The sequence below is a fragment of the Tenrec ecaudatus genome, chromosome 8 (assembly GCF_050624435.1).
Source record: "Tenrec ecaudatus isolate mTenEca1 chromosome 8, mTenEca1.hap1, whole genome shotgun sequence".
Lineage (NCBI taxonomy): Eukaryota > Metazoa > Chordata > Mammalia > Afrosoricida > Tenrecidae > Tenrec > Tenrec ecaudatus.
The window spans coordinates 145,206,095-145,221,456 of record NC_134537.1 but is presented as its reverse complement, the minus strand read 5'-3'; the positions used below and the strand labels follow the sequence as shown (position 1 = coordinate 145,221,456).

Here is a 15,362-nt window from a genome sequence, read left to right as displayed (position 1 = left end):
GAAAGATGAGATTGTGTGCTCCTGTAAAGATGTAAAGTCTCCGAAGCCCAAAGAGGCAGATTTCCCCTGTCCTGTAGAATCCCCAAGAGTGGGAATCGACTTGATGGCAAAGAGTTTGAGTTTGGTGAGGTGTGCTGAACAGTAACACAGAGAGTGGCACTTAAGTACATATGTCCTAGAACAACTCACTGTACTTTATCACTCAGAGGGCAGTGTTTTCCCTGGAATAAAGCTCAGAAAGCAGGAAGAGATAGGCAAGAAGGACAAATGGGAATGGAGTCAACACAGGGAGGAAGTGGGAAGAATGCTGCCACACTGTGAGGATTGCAGTCAGTGCCACAAATCAAAATACCGGTATGTGTGAATTTTGGAATGGAGAGCCAGCATGTTCTGTAGACTTCCACCCATATCCCAGTAAAAATATAAGAGGGAAAAAAAGATTGGGTGAGTCCAAGGATAAATACTGCCAAAAGGCCCTTCTTAGAGATGATACCCATATCTGACCTCAGGGTTCCTATTCCCAAAAATCCTTACCAACATACTGGATTATTTACTTTCTCTTTTCTGGTAATCTGCTTCGTCACAGTGTCTCAAGGTTGTTTTTTAACCTGCATTTCTCTTGTATGAATAGGTTGATTATGTTTTTACTGAACTTACGTGAACAGTTTGAACTCTCTAACCACTACGCTATTGGGTTATTGGGTTTTTCTTCTTACTGCATATAGAAATTAGTCCTTTGTGTAAATAAATTTTTTAATGAAACATTGTAGCTGTTGTTCACAGGCACTGTTGACTGTAACCCAAAGCGGAACCCCCAACCTCCTTACCAATAGCAGAAGAAAGTAAACTGTGAACATCAGTCAGGACACACTGTCAGAGTGTGCAAAGCCACCCTTGGGGTTAAGACAGTGCTGTCTACGTGGTGTGCATATGCTGTGTTAATTATTTAATAATCTGAGGCTTTTGCTGAGTTCACTGTGGCTAGTGGAGCTATAAAGCAGGGTCTCCTTTTAGACACTTTATATATCAAAATAGTATGGTGTTGAGCCCATTGCAAAAATGATAAGAAACATGAATAACTTGATCAGGGATTTCTAAGGGCTTGTTTTGCCCGCTTCAGCTCCTTCTCTGCGAGAGGGGCTGGTGCTGGTGGCTTTGGTGCTGATCTGCTCTTGAGTAGGCTCTGACATGTACAGCAGAAGGGCACACTGCCTGGCCCTCTTCTGTCTTCACAATTGTTATTTCTCCACAATTGGCAACAAGTGTTGCAACCATTTTGTCAATCTATCTCATTGGGAATCTTCCTCTTTTTCACTGACCCTCTACCAAACACGATGTTCCTTTCCAGGGACTAGTCTCTCCTGATTCCAAGTTCGAAGTGTGGGAGACAGAGTCAAACCAACCTCACTTCCCAGGCGAGTTCAGACTGTTCTTCCTCCAACACAGATTTGTTTGTTCTTCTGGCAGTCTGTGGTACTTCCAGTACTCAAATGCATCCATTCTTCTGCAGTCTTCTCTATTCATTGTCTGGCTTTCATATGCGTATCAGACAATTGAAAGTACCCTGGCTTGGGTCAGGCACACCTGAGCCCTAGTAGATGAATTTATTTCAGATGCTTTGTGCCTGCCTGGTTTTCTTTTATACATACTTTGGGATACTACAGACGACCAAAGATAGGCTTGTTTCCTGAGAAGCACACAACTCTGGATCTTGGTTCTGTTGCCACCACGGCACTGGTGTCACCGTTTTCTGTCTCTGCGTAGTAGAGGAGGGTGAGTGTGTTAGGATCCCCTAGGTGCAAATGATATAGCCTAATCTTGCCTCTTTTTTTCTTCAAGGGAATGAGATTCCCCACTCATTTTATACCCAGCCAGATGGCAACACTGACCAACTCCCCATGTTAGAAGCCCAGGTTTTTTATAATCACAATTAGCCCCATTACAATCACTCACAACTGAATCATAAAATCCTATCAGCACCCTCCCCCACCTTCTCTTCACCGAGACCACCGAAGAGAAGGTTGGTTGTGGGCGTTACAAAGACTATGGCTAGAAGAGCCATATTAAGTAATTTGTTTTACTATAAATATATGTGAAACCAGCTTATAAAAATGGGGTCATCCTTTTTGACCAATAACCTGGAGTAAGCTGTAAAGCAGTGTAATAGCACATTGTAACTATCTGTACCACAGCTGTTCAGTCAGTCCCTGCGTTTCTGGCCTTTAGGTTATTTCCATTTCTTTTCTAGTATGTTAGTTAGTACACAAAGATAATAATAAAGCCTTAAAACAATGCCCACAAAGCCTTTTGCATTGTATATACTGTTTTCTTAAGTATAAAACATAATTCAGTTTCTTTTCTATCATTACAAACATTAATTATAGTTATTTCTCTTTTTTTAATTATAGTTATTTCTTAGATGAATGATTATAGAGTTTCAGATGACTCCGGGCTGCAGTGTTCTTTTAGCTTCTGTTCTCGCCTCTTACAGAGTTTACCTTGTGTTTGCATCTCTCATTTCATGGTGACCCCACTGCCCCTTAGAACATTTTTTTATGTGGTATAACATGAAAAAAATAGTTAATTTTTATAATTATCTTTAAAATAATTTTGAAGTCCTAAATGATTATCCTTTAATAAACATCAATCTTTGTACAGATTTTTAGCATGGGATTTTTTTTAATTCAGAGGTATTTTGAGACCTTTTTACTTATGTTTATTACGTGGCCACATTCTAGATAATTTAAGCTTCTGAGTAAGTGGCCTGTCATTGAGGTAATACTTGATAGGGGCCATTTTGTTGTACTGTATGATCAATAACTTCTGAAAAGTTTTGTCTCCCTTTATCCTCCAGTGTGATACTGACTTCTTGCCTTTTCTTCTATTAGGATTGCCTGAGCTAGAATTGGAAGCAATTGACAACCAGTTTGGGCAACCAGGAACAGGCGATCAGATTCCATGGGGGAATAATACAGTCTCAGCTGTAAATCAGAATAAACCAGAAGAGTAAGTAATAAGTTTCGTACTTTATAAATCGGCAGATACATTCTGAAACTGAAAAGTGTACGTGCGTGTTTTATGAGGTGTCTTGTGAAAAAGAAGGGCCAGGGAGCTTGAACACCGAGCTCAGCCATTTATTGACTGCAGGGCCACAAGATTCGTGTACCCTGTAAGCATCGCGAGATGGCCATGTTGACACCGGTTGTTTTCTGCTTTATGTCTTCCTTTGTTTTGGTCGGATGCCGTACTTCTAGCATCTGTGGATGAGTTGGCCTTGGTACAACTGTATTACTCTTTAGTTTTCAGTTATTTTGTCCAGCTTTTCTCTTTGTTTGGAAAAGGGAGTATAAGGAGGGAAACTAGTTGTACAGACATCTGCTCAGTGTTCCATCTTGACTTGCATTGAATTTCTTAACCCACCTGTTCCATTCCACAGAGTACACTTCACGAAAGGTAACAGAAGGCCGAATATGATATACTCCATGAACTAGAAACTGTGTTCCCATTTATATTATATTCATGTTTCTTTATTAGTGTTGTTTTTACATGCAGTTGTAAGTTTGATATATCAACTGGTGTTGGTTTTGATTAAACCTCAAACCTAATGCACTGCCATAAAATTGATAACAATCATAGTAAGCTTATAGGACAGAATAGAACTGCTTATTTGGGTTCTACTTCACCAAAGCAGAGTGTCATCTTTCCTATGAAGGAACTATTGGGTTTGAACTGCCGACCTTGTGATTAGCAGCCAGCATTTAACTCACAGTGCCACCACGGCTTCTTTGGTTTTATTTCTACATGCAATCAATGAATAATTAGCTTATTGCTTAGCAACTAGCATTACTTCCTTTTTAAAATTTGATTTGTCCCCAGTGATCATGTTATCAATATGATTTGATAGTCTGAAAGTTAAATACTATGTGTACTGTTTTGATTTATGGCTCAGTTTTCAACAATTAATAGCCTCCATGGAATAAATGTGAATATAGGCTAAATGATTATTTCTGAGTTTGCGGCTGACTTTTATTTTTTACTTTTGTTCAAAATTCTTTTCCCTTAACTATGTTTGATTACTTTTTCAGGCTGTTACTGTAGACCAACATGAAGACTATGGAAACAAAACCATTATTGATTGACAGAATAACGAAAAATACATTCAAGCTATATACCAAATGTTCATTTAATTTTTTGTACATTAAGTAAAGAACCCTTCACTGAGTTGGAATTGATCACAGAGCATCTTAACAGATAATTTTCTGAAAATATTTCCATGCATATAGGAGAGAGCTTCAAAGGGTTCATGGAAAATTCTTATTAAATTATAATCTCTTTTAATTCCATTTTTCCACGAACATTTTGAAGCCCCGTTCTGTATACTTGTGTGTGTGTTGTTAAAATTGAATAATTACTTGCTAATCATCAGCTTTAACTTCTCTTATATTTTATTTTTGAACCCTGCAGCCAGTGCATTGGCTCACAGCTAGATGAGCTTCTCTGCCCTCCGACCACAGTAGAGGGAAGAAATGATGAGAAGGCTCTTCTCGAACAGCTGGTCTCTTTCCTCAGTGGCAAAGATGAAACTGAGCTAGCTGAACTAGACCGAGCTCTGGGGATTGACAAACTTGTGCAGGTATTTACCGAAGTTGGCCTTAGTTAAGAATGCAAACCTGAGAAGTTTGAAAATTATATTGAAGTAAGATTTTTCAATATTATTCCCACTGTGTTTAGCTAACTATTTGTGTAATTTACCAAAATATATTCGTTATTGAATGGTCTTTTTAAACCCAAAATAATCCATGGGGTTAAGAATGTCAAACGCCTTTTACTATGGAAAAGAATCTTATATTCTCCAGCCGGAAAAGAATCCTGGTCTAGCTCATCACTTCATTTAGAATTTAATTTTTTTCATTATTCATGTTTGTGTTTACTGTATGTATCCCATAGGTTCTAGGCCAGCATTTTTCAAATTGCATGGTGTGATCAACCTAGTGGGTCAACATCAGCATTTTTTAAATGGAAAAGCGTAGTATAAAAATATTGGAGTGTTAGGGGGAGAAAGGCAAATCGATCACAAGGATCAACCTATAACCCCCCTCTCAGGGATGAACAATGGAAAATTGGGTAAGGGGTGACAGAGGACGATGTAAGATGTGAAAATAATAATCTATAACTTATTAAGGTTTAGTGAGGGAAGAGTTTGGGTGTTAGAGGGAGGGGGAGAAATGGGGAGCTGATATCATGGGTTCAAGTGGGAAGAGAATGCTTTGAAAATGATGGCAGCATATGTACAAATGTGCTTGACACACTGGATGAATTTATGGATTGTGATATGAGGCATAGGAACCCCCAATAAAATAATAATAAAAAAGAAATATATTGGATTATAAAAAAGGGGAAGCTTTGTTTCATGAATCTCCTCTAAGTTACACACACACACACACACACACACACACACACACACACGCATACAGCAGGTCACGGTTTTAAATGTGTTTCTTTCCGTGGGTGAGAGAGACTTTGAAGGCTACGACTGGCACTCTGCACAGTCAGCTATGAGTGTCTTATGATGAATACGTGGGCTCTGCATTTGAGGTGGAGATGTCTAACTTATTGCTCCTTCAGGAACATGGCTCATGACAACCTACTGCGTGTACACAGTAGAGATTCGCAAGCTTTGCAGTAAAATTATTTTAAAACTTTTAAGTTTCTTTTCATTGGTTTAGGGACTTTATTTTAACTGTATTTTCCTCTCTTTATTGAGATCATAAACATCTCAGTTAATCTATTATTCCATTTCAAAAGCAATCATAAGTGATTCCTTTAAGTAGAAAACGTTGGGAAAGCAACATTTCAGCATGAATATAAAAGAGGGCTTCAAAAAGTTTGTTTTTACAAAAATGAAATTAAAACATAATGGCATTTCCCCTTGAACTTTAGAAGTGTCCTCTCATGATGGCCCTTTGTAGAGACAACAGGCTTTCAGGTTATTCAATATTAAGAAGCAGGCTACTCATGGCCTTTAGTTGTAAAATGTCTGACTTCCTTCCTCACAGGGTGGGGGATTGGATGTATTATCGGAGAGATTTCCACCACAGCAAGCCACGCCACCTTTGATGATGGAGGAAAGACCCAGCCTTTATTCCCAGCCTTACTCTGCCCCTTCTCCCACTGCCAATCTCCCTAGCCCTTTCCAAGGCATGATCAGGCAAAAGCCCTCCATGGGGGCTGTGCCTGTTCAAGTCACACCCCCCCGAGGCACCTTTTCACCTGGCATGGGCATGCAGCCCAGGCAAACGCTTAACAGACCCCCGGGTGCCCCCAACCAGCTTCGACTTCAACTGCAGCAGCGGTTACAGGGACAACAGCAGGTGAGTACACCGGTTTAGCAGCTGGCATCTTTAAAAGGCATGGGCTGTAATCGCTCCGTAATAAGAAGCTGGCTCGCTTGCTGCAATAAAGGTGTCAAGTCCACTCCCTGAATCCTTTTGAAAGATTCAAAGAATCATCCTTGGTCTGATCCTAGGATAGGGATAAGGGACCTCTTTATTTAATTAAGACTGGTACTTCATAACACAGTATTTCAAGACCCACAATTAAAAATAATTTAATTCTGTGCTCTAGATAAAAATATTTGGGATGAGTAATAAATTAGTAAAGAGACATAGTCCAGCTTAATGGTACAATGTAGAGCATCGCGAAGTGCTATTGATGGTCAGAGGAACAGCAGTGGAAGTTTATGTTGTTGAAGTTGATGCATTAAAGTTGGATAGTGCTATTATGTCAGGAGAATAAAAGAAAGGGTAGTTTGGGGAGCCGGGAGTTAATCTTCCCCTGTGATGACAAGAAATGAATAAATCCTGTGACATACATATGAAGTGGCTTCCAAAAGTGTGTGGGGAAGTGGATTTAAGAGATAATGGAGTTTTTCCATAGACTCTTTGAGGCCCCCTTTGTATAAGATTGTGTACACATTAAAGATGGAGAACAGTAACCAAATGGCTGGAAGCACTGTCTCTGGTAAGTAGGACTGAGGCTGGAAGTGGCTTCTTCTGTTTTATTTTTTTAATCGTGTGCCTACTTCTTTGAGTATTTGCAGGTTTTTCCCCCCAAAGAAATGTTCTGGAGACTCGCTGATTTAAGAAGGGAATAAAATTTCTAAGGGAGGCAGTAAAATGTATAATGATTATATGCATTAAATTTCGTTTCCAGACTTGATTCTTTTTCTTTCCCACAACACTTTTATTGGCATACAATTCACCTGTCATTCAGTCACATCAAGAAGAGTTGTACAGCTTTCGCCACAACCAGTCTTAGGACACTTTTTGTTCTTGTATTCATCGTTATTAGCTCCCCATTTCCCACCAACCTTCCTGCATTAATCCAGTTATTGTCTCTGTAGATTTTCCTGTCCTGAATTTCATATACACCAAAAAACCATTATAAATGAAAACTAACATCAGTAAAAAAGTAACCCAGATGAAAACCTCAATTGAAAAGAAAACAAAACAAGACAATTTAGAAACTAGAACAATGATGGTGATGAAGATGACGGCATGTGTGTAAATGGGCCTGACACGCTGGATGAATGTGTGCATTATGATAAGAGATGTAAGAGCCCCCAATAAAAGTAAAGAAGGAAAAAAACACTGCAGCAAATGTAAATGGATCATCAAGGAAATCAAATAATAGGTTGCTAAATGTTAACTGCGTCTGTCCCAATCCACTTTCCAATGTGCATTGCATGGTTGCCAGACCTGGTCCATGCTCAGACGGGGACTCACCAGGGGCTTACTCCAGAGTATTTCCCCTTCGCTTTAAAACAAACAAGCAAACAGACTAGAACAGCTGTAAAATGGGTCAAAAAGGAGATCAAATGACCAGATATTACATTTTAACCTATATCTGCCTCAAGCCATTTTACAAGGCTCTCTGGGCAGACCTGCTTCTTGGTCCTCATCTGTAAAGAGAGGGTAGTAACTCATCATGGGCAGTTGTGTGGAGTAAATGAGATAAAGCATGCACGTATTTGAGCACAATGCCTAGCATGTAGTAGGACTCAGTAAATACTTGCTGTAGGTTATTCAAAAGGAGCCCTGGGAGGGCTGTGGGGTAAGCATATGGCTACTACTGTAAGATTGGCAGTTTAAACCCACCAGCTGCTCCTTAGGAGAAAGATGAGGCTATTTACTCCTATCAAGATATACAGTCTCTGCAGTCGTACACAGGGTCACGGTGAGTTGGAATTAGCTCTATGGCAGTGGGCTTGGTATTATTGTTATTGTTGTTATAAAAGGGAGCCCTGGTGACACAGCAGACTAAGCATTGGGCTGCTAAATTACAAAGCTGTCCGTTCGGACCCACCCCCTGCTCTGCAGGAGGAAGATGAAGCTGTCTTTTCTCACAAAGATAACCACCTTGGAAACTGTACACAACAAAAAGGAGGATTTGTGTCCCAGATATACCAAATTTATAAGGCGTTGTTGCATTGGCTGACACTTAACTAAGAAACGCGAAGGCAGGTGATGAGAGAATACGAAATTGAACTGTACGCTATTATCCTTCAGCTGGGCAGACACTTGAGCAGTCAATCCATAATGCCAGTGCAGAATCTCTAAGGCTGGATTTTGGGAAAGGGCAACTCCAAAGGTGACTGATGTAACATTGGCTGACTAAAGATACAATAATTCTCCGGTTTGGGGTTTTTTCTCTCCAGCCAAGGGTCTTTATACTATCAAGAAAAGTATAATATGAAGAGGTTGTGCTACTGGAGACAGATAAAGAGTCTAGAATCTTTTGAAAAAAACAAACGCCCATTGCTGTCAAGTCACTCTGGCTCATGAGGACCCCGTGTGTGTCACAGTAGAACTGTGCTCCATGGGGTTGCGATGGCTGAGGTTTCTGAAACAGCTCTCCACGGCACCACTGAATGCACTTAACCCGTCAACCTTCCGGTTAGAAGCTGAGTGTGTTAACCCTTTGTACCACCCAGGGACTTCTGTAATACATTTAGCCATCTTAAGACAAAGCCAGATGCATGTGTGTTAAGAGACTGGAGGAATGTATGGGTTTGGCATAAGAACCACCGTTGATTAACTTGTATATATTATAGAGAATAGAAGTGGCCAGGAAATAGTACTAGGATCTAAGGGCAGACAATAGAGATAGTCAGACTTTTTACCTTCAGATTTCTGGCAATTAAAGTGCTCCCAAAAGAATGATCTTCCTTAACGATCTCTTTCTTTGAGTGAGAATTCAGACAGGCTGGATAAGGGTTTCTCAGAGTGTAACATTTGGGACTAGATTATTCATATTTCTTCTTCGGCCGGGAAGTTCCTATGCATCAAAGGAGGTCTACCAGCACCCTTGTCCTCTGCATTGTAAATGTTATTGGTGCCCCTGCTTCTAGTTGTGAAGATAAAAGTCTTCCAACACTGTCAGATGTTCTCCTAGAGGGGGACTATCACCCCTGGTTGAGAGTCTTTCGCCTAGACAGGCATCTTTCGGGTTCACCTTGGAAGGACTTCTTGATCAGACCTGGGAAAACATCCATTTGGGCAGAGAGAGAGAGAGAGTGTGTGTGTGTGTGTGTTTTGTATATATTGGGAGGGTTTGTACTCTTCCATTGACCACAAGCCCCACATTTCCTGTTGTATTACAAGGAGCCTTTTTGGCCTAGTCATTCATTAGGCTTTTGAATTAGGACTATCAAATTCTTTCCTCCCAACCCACTGCCATTCCCCCCAACAGGTTAAGATTTCAGAGGAGATAGCAGATGTAGTGATCCTTGTGGGAAATACTTGACCTGCTTGTTGAAAAGTGGGTAGGATTTTGGTAATCCGAGAGAAGGGCGATGTTTATGCATGGCATTAGTCAAGATCTGGGAGGAACAAATGAACAAGGGATATTTCAAGGGAGTAATGACCTCTTTTCTGTAGCAGAAAGTGAATGTAGATTTCTGGTGTTTTTAATCATTTCTTTGACTTCTGAAAAATAACCTTTTTATTTCCTAATATTGTTCCTCATTCTTACTACTTCTCAAGAGCCTTTATGCTATTCCCACCCATTTCCTTCTCATAGGCTCTAACAGTTCAAGCTTATAGTCCACAGACTTGGGATCCGTCTCAGTCAGTTCCACCTCCTGCAGTTCCACTCCTCTCCATCTTGAAGTACCACCATCTTTTCACCTGTGCCTTTCACCTCCCTTGCTATTTTTAACCAACCGGCTGTTCCTCTGGCCTCAAGTCAACTCTGAGCCTTCTGACCACCTGGCTTCCTCATACCTCGAGACCACCAGTGCTCTTGTGTGCACGCTGCCTCCATGTTCCTCAGCTGAGTTAGTTGCCCTCTCTGTGCTGCTGTGGATGTCTCTCTCCATTTCATCACAGCCCGTGTGCAGAGCATTGGTCTAATAGCCTCTGCCCCTCAGCAGGGAACCCCCAAAGGACAGGAATTTGCTCAGCTTTGTAGTCTCCAGACTTTGGACAGCATCTTACATAGACTGGAGTTCTTGATAAGCCTTTGTAAAATTAACTTGGCTTGCTTACGTGTATGGTCATCGTCTCTGGAGCTTAAGCATGTAGGTTTGGATGCTCTAGGTGTTTCTTTGACTTTGAAAGATATTCAGGATGGTGGCTTTACTTTTGCATGGACTCAGAATGCTGTGGCTTCCTCGCCATGCCTGAATGCTGCGATTTACATCTATAATGTTAAACTTTCCTTCCAAAGTCACTGTGCTCGGGGCTGTAATGGAAGCCTGAGAAAACGAAGGAAGCCAACACTACCAGTTTAAAGATGTTTAAAGATGAGTAATTTCATCACCAGTCACAGTTCTTGGTTTTCTGAGACGACTTTCTCATAAGCAGTCCACTTTGCACATGTTATTTAAAGATATGAATGTGTTTTGTAGAACATAAAATATGATATGCTAATATCATGTAACGTTTGTTATAAAGCACCATATAAATATAAATTAAGTTTTTACAGCTCTGAACAGTTTCACAGAAAATTCAGTAGGAAGGGATTTTTTTAGGTTTATAGGACTACAAGAAAACCTCTCTCCCAAACGCACATACTTGTTTCAGTACCAGATCAGTGTCACGCATGCCCATGACCTGGTAATGCAAGCCTCCGCTAAACAGCAGGACAGCATTTTTCTAAAAAGACTATTGCATTTCATAGGAGAGGGTTATTAATGGTTAGGTCAGAAAAGAAAGGTTTATAATCAAACAAGTTGCATTGTATATACCCTGGTTGAAGATGCACGATGTGCTTTGTCCAATTAAAGGCTCATAAAATTACTGCAGTAAAGAAATCTGTTTCACCTTGTGTAACCTATCATTTCCAATACTTAATACAGCGCAGCATGCTATTTTCCTGGCACATCTATTAATATCCACAGAACAATGTTCTTTAGAACACCAATTTGGGAAATGCTGGTCTAAAGTAATTACTTCTTCTAGTTAAATAAATAGTCCATTTTTCTCAGACCATTTGTTTCTTACATAATTCTCTCCAGTGAATGAAATCACTTTGGTTTTTTTCCAAAATATGTACCCAACAGATAGGCACCCTCCAACTGAGAAGGACTTCAGCGTCCCCCTCAGCCGCAGAGCTGTATAGGATGTGCTTACATTCCTACTGTTTCATTCTCGGTTTCTGTACTGACCGGAATCAACCAACGAGTCCCATGCTTTTCTAAGTATACATGTGTGTACACAGGTATAGACACAAAAATAGTCTATTTTAAATGCTGTGCCACTTTCAGGAGAAAGGTGAGTTTGTCTGCTCCCAAAAAGAATTAGTCTCACAAGCGCCAAGGAGAGCTCTTTTACTCCGTCCTTTATAGGGCCCCGGTGGTGTAGTGGTTACACTGGTTGCGATCTGCACAAAACCACTAGCAGCTCCGTGGGACAAAAGCTGGGCCCTCTACTCCTATAAACAGTTCCAGTCTCGGAAACCCATAAGGGTCCCTCTGAGTCAGCTTGGACTTGGCAGGAGTGGGTCAGTCCGTGCCATAGCTGGTATTCATCAGGCTGTAGCTGATGTTGCATGCCATCCATCCAGTCCGTTCTGACTCCGAAGGACGCTCGATGACAGAGCGGAACTTCCCGTAGGAGCAGATGGCCAGGTCTTTTCGGCTACAGAGTTGATGGTGGATTTGAATCCCTGACCTTTGGATGAGCAGCTGAGAATCCAACCATTGTACCACCAGGGCTGCCTAAATAATGGGAGTTGTGTGTCTTACTAGACCTGTAACTGCTAAAAGTTTTGTCATTATCATCTAAACCGCGTGTGACTCTGTAGTAGCTGTGTTGGCCTGTAGAAATGTGATCTCTCGTCATTTGTTTTTCTCCAGTTGATGCACCAAAATCGACAAGCTATCTTAAATCAGTTTGCAGCATCGGCTCCTGTTGGCATCAACATGAGGTCGGGCATGCAGCAGCAAATCGCACCTCAGGTAATGTTGTAAACACAGCTGTTGTTAGTCTATCTCTGACTGACCCAAGCAGTTCTCTCAAAGCGTTCACTTGAGTATCTTTCAAATGGCTGGTGTTTGCAGTGTATTTTTCTTCTAGAATGAATTAATGATCTGATTTTGATACCTTTTATTAATATTTTATCTAAAGCAGAGAGTTCTTTGCCTGGCTTTATTGTAACTTGTCATTGCTATTGGATACTGGAGTACTAGGTAGAAACTGCATATTGCTGCACTGAACAGTATCAGGAATAAGAAACCTAAGATGTTAAAAAAAAAAACAACAACTCTGATAGGTACCTGACACCCGATCAAAACCCAGGTGCACTGCTAACTTGTTGTACTACCTAGTGTTCTTTGTTCAGTGTGGACACAAGTATTATCAAGCTTTTACTTATTTTAAAGATTCCTGTCTATAAGTTTAGAGCTATTACATCTTTAAGCATAAGAAGAACAAGGTAGCCTTCTAAGTATACTCACTTCCAACATTAATTTTCACATGTACTTTCAGTTTTGTTTCAACCACCTATTTATGTTTTCTTCACCAAGTTGGTGCAAAATTTGGGGAGCTGAGGGGTTTAGAGAGGATCCCAACAAAACTCACCTCCAGAGCACAGATGAAGCTGGAGGAAGCATACACCAACTGAGGGGACAATATTGACAGCAGCTGCCAGTGGCAGCACAGATTGGTATCTTCGTTGTCTCTATAAGCCGCGGTAGTTGGCTTATAAGATCCCTTGGCGGCATAGCAGGTTAAGTGCTCACTTGTTAACCAGTTAGTCAGTAGTTCATGAAAATGAAGCTACCTGATTCCGTAAAGAGTGACAATCTCAGAAGTCTGATAGAGCATGTCTACTTTGTCCTATAGGGCTGCTATATGTTGGCAACGACTTGACAGCCACAAGTCAGCTACTTCATGTGAGGATCCAAACCAAAACCAACTCACTGCCCTCGAGGCACCGAGACCCTATAGGACAGGGTATCACTGTCCCTGTGAGTTTCCAAGACAATCACTCTTTCACAAGTTGAAGGACTCATCCTTCTCTTGCGGAACATCTAGTGGTTTCAAACTGCTGCCCTTTTCGGTTAGCAGGCCAGTACATAACCACTACTCCTCCATGTGGGGAGAATTAGATTGTAAAGTGAGGGAGAAGCCAGGCCCCCCACAACTAATCACAGGTTTGGTAGGCACATTGCACAGTTCAGATATATAAAGATTATAGTGAAGTCATAAAGAATAGGGAGACAAGGAGTAAAATAAAGAAGTCAGACACATGCTCACCTCAGTCCCGCTTGATGGTCCACGTGAAGATGTCGAAGGTTAGAATTGCAAGAGCAAGCAAGCGAGAGATTTATTGCTAACCAAGGCTTATATATCGTTGGAGGATTGCTTGCCCCTTAATTACAGGTAAAGATATACGTCATACGAAGGGGTTGTAACATAGTCAATACGAGCAGTAGGAGGGGGATATACAATGGGCATAAGCGTGACAGGAAGGGGATGAGCTAGGGGTGTGCACTCCATAGGAAGAGGAGGGACTAGGGGCACACATGTGACTAGAAGGGTGGGCCCTAGATTCATGATGGTGGCCTAACCTTGGTCACCCTTGAGTGGGCTTGACCTCCCTGGACTCTCCAGGGAAACAATCTACTACTATCCTGATCAGAAGATAGTGGGCCCTACTTTGGGTGGGACAGACTATACAGTCTGATTGCTCTAGTTGGCTGTTAACCCCCAGGGAGAATAACCTCTGACCTACTTCTGTTGCCCTCCAAGTGTTTAGTCATTTACCATGTGTAGCAAGTAGCTGAGTTTGGCATATACTTGGGGGAGACAACTTGGAAGAAATGTTTCTGTTTCCCACAGTAAAGAAGCTTTTTGGATTAACAAAAGGATGGTTCCTGTCAGCAAGTCAGAGCACAGTTTCGCCCAGATTGCACTGCAGCTAGGTGGCAGGTTTACTTTTACCGGAGCTCTTTACGTTAATCCGACCCTCATCCTGAGGTGATACTTTTGGACAGGCCTTGTTTTCAGCTCCCTTCTACGCCCCCCCCCCCCCCCTCCCGTGCCGGAAATGTCACAGCTAATGGAGCCTGCAGCGCCCAGGGCCATACGCCACTGCAGTCAGGATGGATCATCTTTAAGCTTTATCTCTAATTCGTTATCTTCTTCGTGAATGCTCATTTAGAAGCCCCGTGGTCTAGTGGGTTTCTAGACTCACCGCAAGGCCCCTCTTTGGAAACCACCTTGTGGAAAGAGGAAGCTTTCTCCTGTCAGGAGTGACTGTCTCGAAGACCTGCAGGGGCAGGTCAGCCCTGCTGTTCTCCAGGGTCACTGTGACTCCGCCTCGACTCAATGGCAGCAAGTCTAGTGTTGGCTTTAGAAGTAATCATCTGCTTGGCATTGGAGCCTGGGTTTCTGATTCTTCCTTTCATAGAGTTATTTTAGGGTTTTCTGATTGCAGAGATAATGTCTGCTCATTAGAGGTAATTTGGAAATAGAAAAGCATAGTGAAAAAAATTAAGACTACTTGTACTTACATTCTATCCACATTAGTAAGATGGGACTCGTGGTTTCGGTAAGGAAAGGAGAAAACTGGGAACACAGTGAATCTTGGGACTAAAGTAGAGCAACTCTCCTACTAACTTAATATCCAAGAAGGGAGAAGTCATCAGGAGCATTCTCTTCTCGTTTTCTGGGATTTTACAGTCTGTGTGGCCTGAATCATAATGCTAATTGACCTGTATTCTCTGGCTTTTCTCCCTTAGTTCTGTGTGATTTTAAATTGGGAATTTGTGTTTAACTAGCTCTCATCAACAAGGCGAGTGATCAAGTCTACCAGCTGCTCCACTAGAGAAGCACAAAGTGCTTGTCCCATAAAGA

The 15,362-nt window shown here is 41.4% G+C and overlaps 1 protein-coding gene across 5 annotated transcripts in view; it reads left to right on the top strand.

Moving 5' to 3' along the window:
- NCOA1 (nuclear receptor coactivator 1) overlaps positions 1-15,362 on the top strand; it is a 228,315-nt gene that overhangs the window by 185,223 nt on the left and 27,730 nt on the right. For all 5 annotated transcript variants that reach the window (XM_075557033.1, XM_075557031.1, XM_075557032.1 and 2 more), the window contains 4 exons: positions 2,889-3,006; positions 4,465-4,633; positions 6,057-6,371; positions 12,359-12,460. In XM_075557033.1, the coding sequence (XP_075413148.1) occupies positions 2,889-3,006; positions 4,465-4,633; positions 6,057-6,371; positions 12,359-12,460 (704 nt within the window). The remainder of the gene's footprint in view (positions 1-2,888; positions 3,007-4,464; positions 4,634-6,056; positions 6,372-12,358; positions 12,461-15,362) is intronic.